At 37.2% G+C, this 2,408-nt stretch overlaps 1 protein-coding gene across 1 annotated transcript in view; it reads left to right on the top strand.

The window, feature by feature from the left end:
- Nucleotides 1–796: 796 nt before the first annotated feature.
- hnf4g (hepatocyte nuclear factor 4, gamma) overlaps nt 797–2,408 on the top strand; it is a 6,952-nt gene continuing 5,340 nt past the window's right edge. The window contains exons 1-2 of the mRNA XM_020606482.1: nt 797–923; nt 1,865–1,869. Of these exons, the coding sequence (XP_020462138.1) occupies nt 797–923; nt 1,865–1,869 (132 nt within the window). The remainder of the gene's footprint in view (nt 924–1,864; nt 1,870–2,408) is intronic.

Raw genomic sequence — 2,408 nt, 5'->3', positions numbered from 1 at the left:
TCAACATCCTCGTTCGCTTCTGATTTATTAGCTCTTTTCCCTCTTGGAGGCATTTTAATAGTTGTAGAATTTGTTCAAAGACTTGAAAATGTAGAAGATGTGAAAAATCGTAGAACAGACAGGAGCAGTAAACGTCTGCTCTCGCTTGCAACCTGGAAGTATGAGTGGTGCAAGGTCAAAATGACCTCCCGGCGGTTCTAGGAGGTACTGCATTGTTGGCAGTTCTAGTGTTAAAGACCGTATGTGAGAGAGAGAGAGTAATTTAATAATATGTAGAATTAAACTTTAAGAACAAAAAAAAAGTTTTGTGTTTATTTGTTGAAAAGTTAATGGAAGTTATTACAGTAGTGTTTTTCCTTTCACTTTGTGCCTTTATAGGTTATATCTGTTGAGGTGGTGCAGCTATTACTCCTCTATTGATTAGATTAGGAAGCCTGGGATGGACCCAGACACACACACACACACACACACACATAGACACACATTTGTGTATTAAAACAAACCCCCTGTCGTGCATGCGATCCCAGTGATAAGTGTGAAGGAGAAGGACAGATAAGTGATGTACAATAAAGTGAGAAGTCTTAGTCACAGCTCCTCCCATCTCCTTGTCCCCGGTCCAATCAGATAGGATTATAGATCCTTTATTGCCAGGGGTCATGTCATGTCTGTAAAATTAACAGTAGATGAAGCAAAGGCCAGTGGATAGGAGAAAAGAAAAAAGAGAGACTTTGGAGTCAAGTGGGTAGAGAAGAGAGGAGAAAAGAAGAAGAGAAAAGTGTGAGCAACTGAATCAGGAATGAAGTATCCTGCTTCTCAGAGTAAATCTCTATTAGATATGGAAGTAGCTAACTACTGTGAAGCTCTGGATCCCTCATACAGCACGCTGGGCTTTGAGAACGCAGAGGCGCTATATGGAGGAGGAGGTAAGTGTGTGTGACAGGACAAACTGTTTTAAACCAACATAATCATTATAGTGAGCATGTACAGCATGATAGTAATAAAACAAAACATGCATTTACAAACACGCCTATACTGCATTTCTCATATTATTACAATGGAGTGAGGCTCCAGCTGTCATGGACACCTGCATGCTAAGTTAGTGTACACTGAAATAAATATAAAGATTCCTGTAAACAAACAGCTTTAGCAAGCTTTTGTTGAACTGCGCATATAAACTGTTGCCTAAAAACACCAGGAAAATAGCCTTGAACATGTGTCATTACTGTGACACCACTTTTCTGAAGAGGTTCCACTGTTCACCTGCCTCACAACTGGATGTGCGCATATTATTTAATAAAACTAAAATTCTAGTGATGCAATTGAGACCAGCTGAAGGCAAACAAGTTGCTATTTCCAAAAAGGGGAATCATTAAAGGGTTATTTTTTGCATAAAATGCCCCCACAAGTAGAAGTGATGCGAAAACCCATGGCATTTGAATGTTGGCCAATAGAGCGTGTATGAAGTCGTCTGATTGTGACTGCAGGATATAAATTCCACCTGTCTCCTGCTTGTACAGTGTGTGCAAGTGGCAATCAGGACTTGTAAAGGAAAGAAAAGAACTGGATAGACGTGAAAGCATGAAATTAGAATGTTAATAAAACTGTTTAGGTAGGAAAAGCAGGTAGTACCTGTATGCCACATAAAGATATCTAACTGAAGAGCAATTTATATTTTAGTGCATACACTAATATAATGTACAAATCAACACAACATAAATGTGTGCAGCTGTGCAAAGCCCAACAATTTTGTAACTACTGTATACATGCACTACATGGAATATACACAGAAAACATTTACAATACCAGAGTATTATTACAGTAGTTGCACTGTAATTGTGTGCTTTGCACTAAAACATTCTTTTAGTAATGGTGATAATGGCCATCTGTTTCAGCAAAATGTCCTTTTTTGTGCATCTCTAATGAAATACTGTTACTAGCAGCTATGTCCAGTTTTTTAATGTGCACATATACATTTATAGAAATTCAGAGGTAAATTTTTTATTCTTTCAACAATAAGACTATTAAATAAAAGGTTCTATCAAAAGAAGCAATTGTAACAGCTATACGTTTTGTAGCACCACGGGTGATATTGAAGGAGGAAGTCACATACACTACTGATTTAATGTTGATTTTTTTTTTTTTGTGCTATCATAAATTTAAAAGATATTTTAATGTAGTCACACATAGTGGCTACAGTTATATGAAATAATGCAATGGACAGTCAGCACTGTCATCTTATGCCATCAGATGCTTTTTTATTGTACATTAGCCCATGCTGAACTATTTTTGGATGTGGACTACAATACATTGCTTATGTTTGTATCTGTGCAAATCTATGTCATAAAGATACATGAAGATGAGTCTGTGCTGTTATGTGTGTGTGTATTCACCTGTGTGAATGTTTTTGT

The sequence above is a fragment of the Monopterus albus genome, unplaced genomic scaffold (assembly GCF_001952655.1).
Source record: "Monopterus albus unplaced genomic scaffold, M_albus_1.0 scaffold78.1, whole genome shotgun sequence".
NCBI classification, from domain to species: Eukaryota; Metazoa; Chordata; class Actinopteri; order Synbranchiformes; family Synbranchidae; genus Monopterus; species Monopterus albus.
The sequence above is the reverse complement of the archived record's forward strand: the minus strand, read 5'-3'. Positions and strand labels throughout refer to the sequence as shown.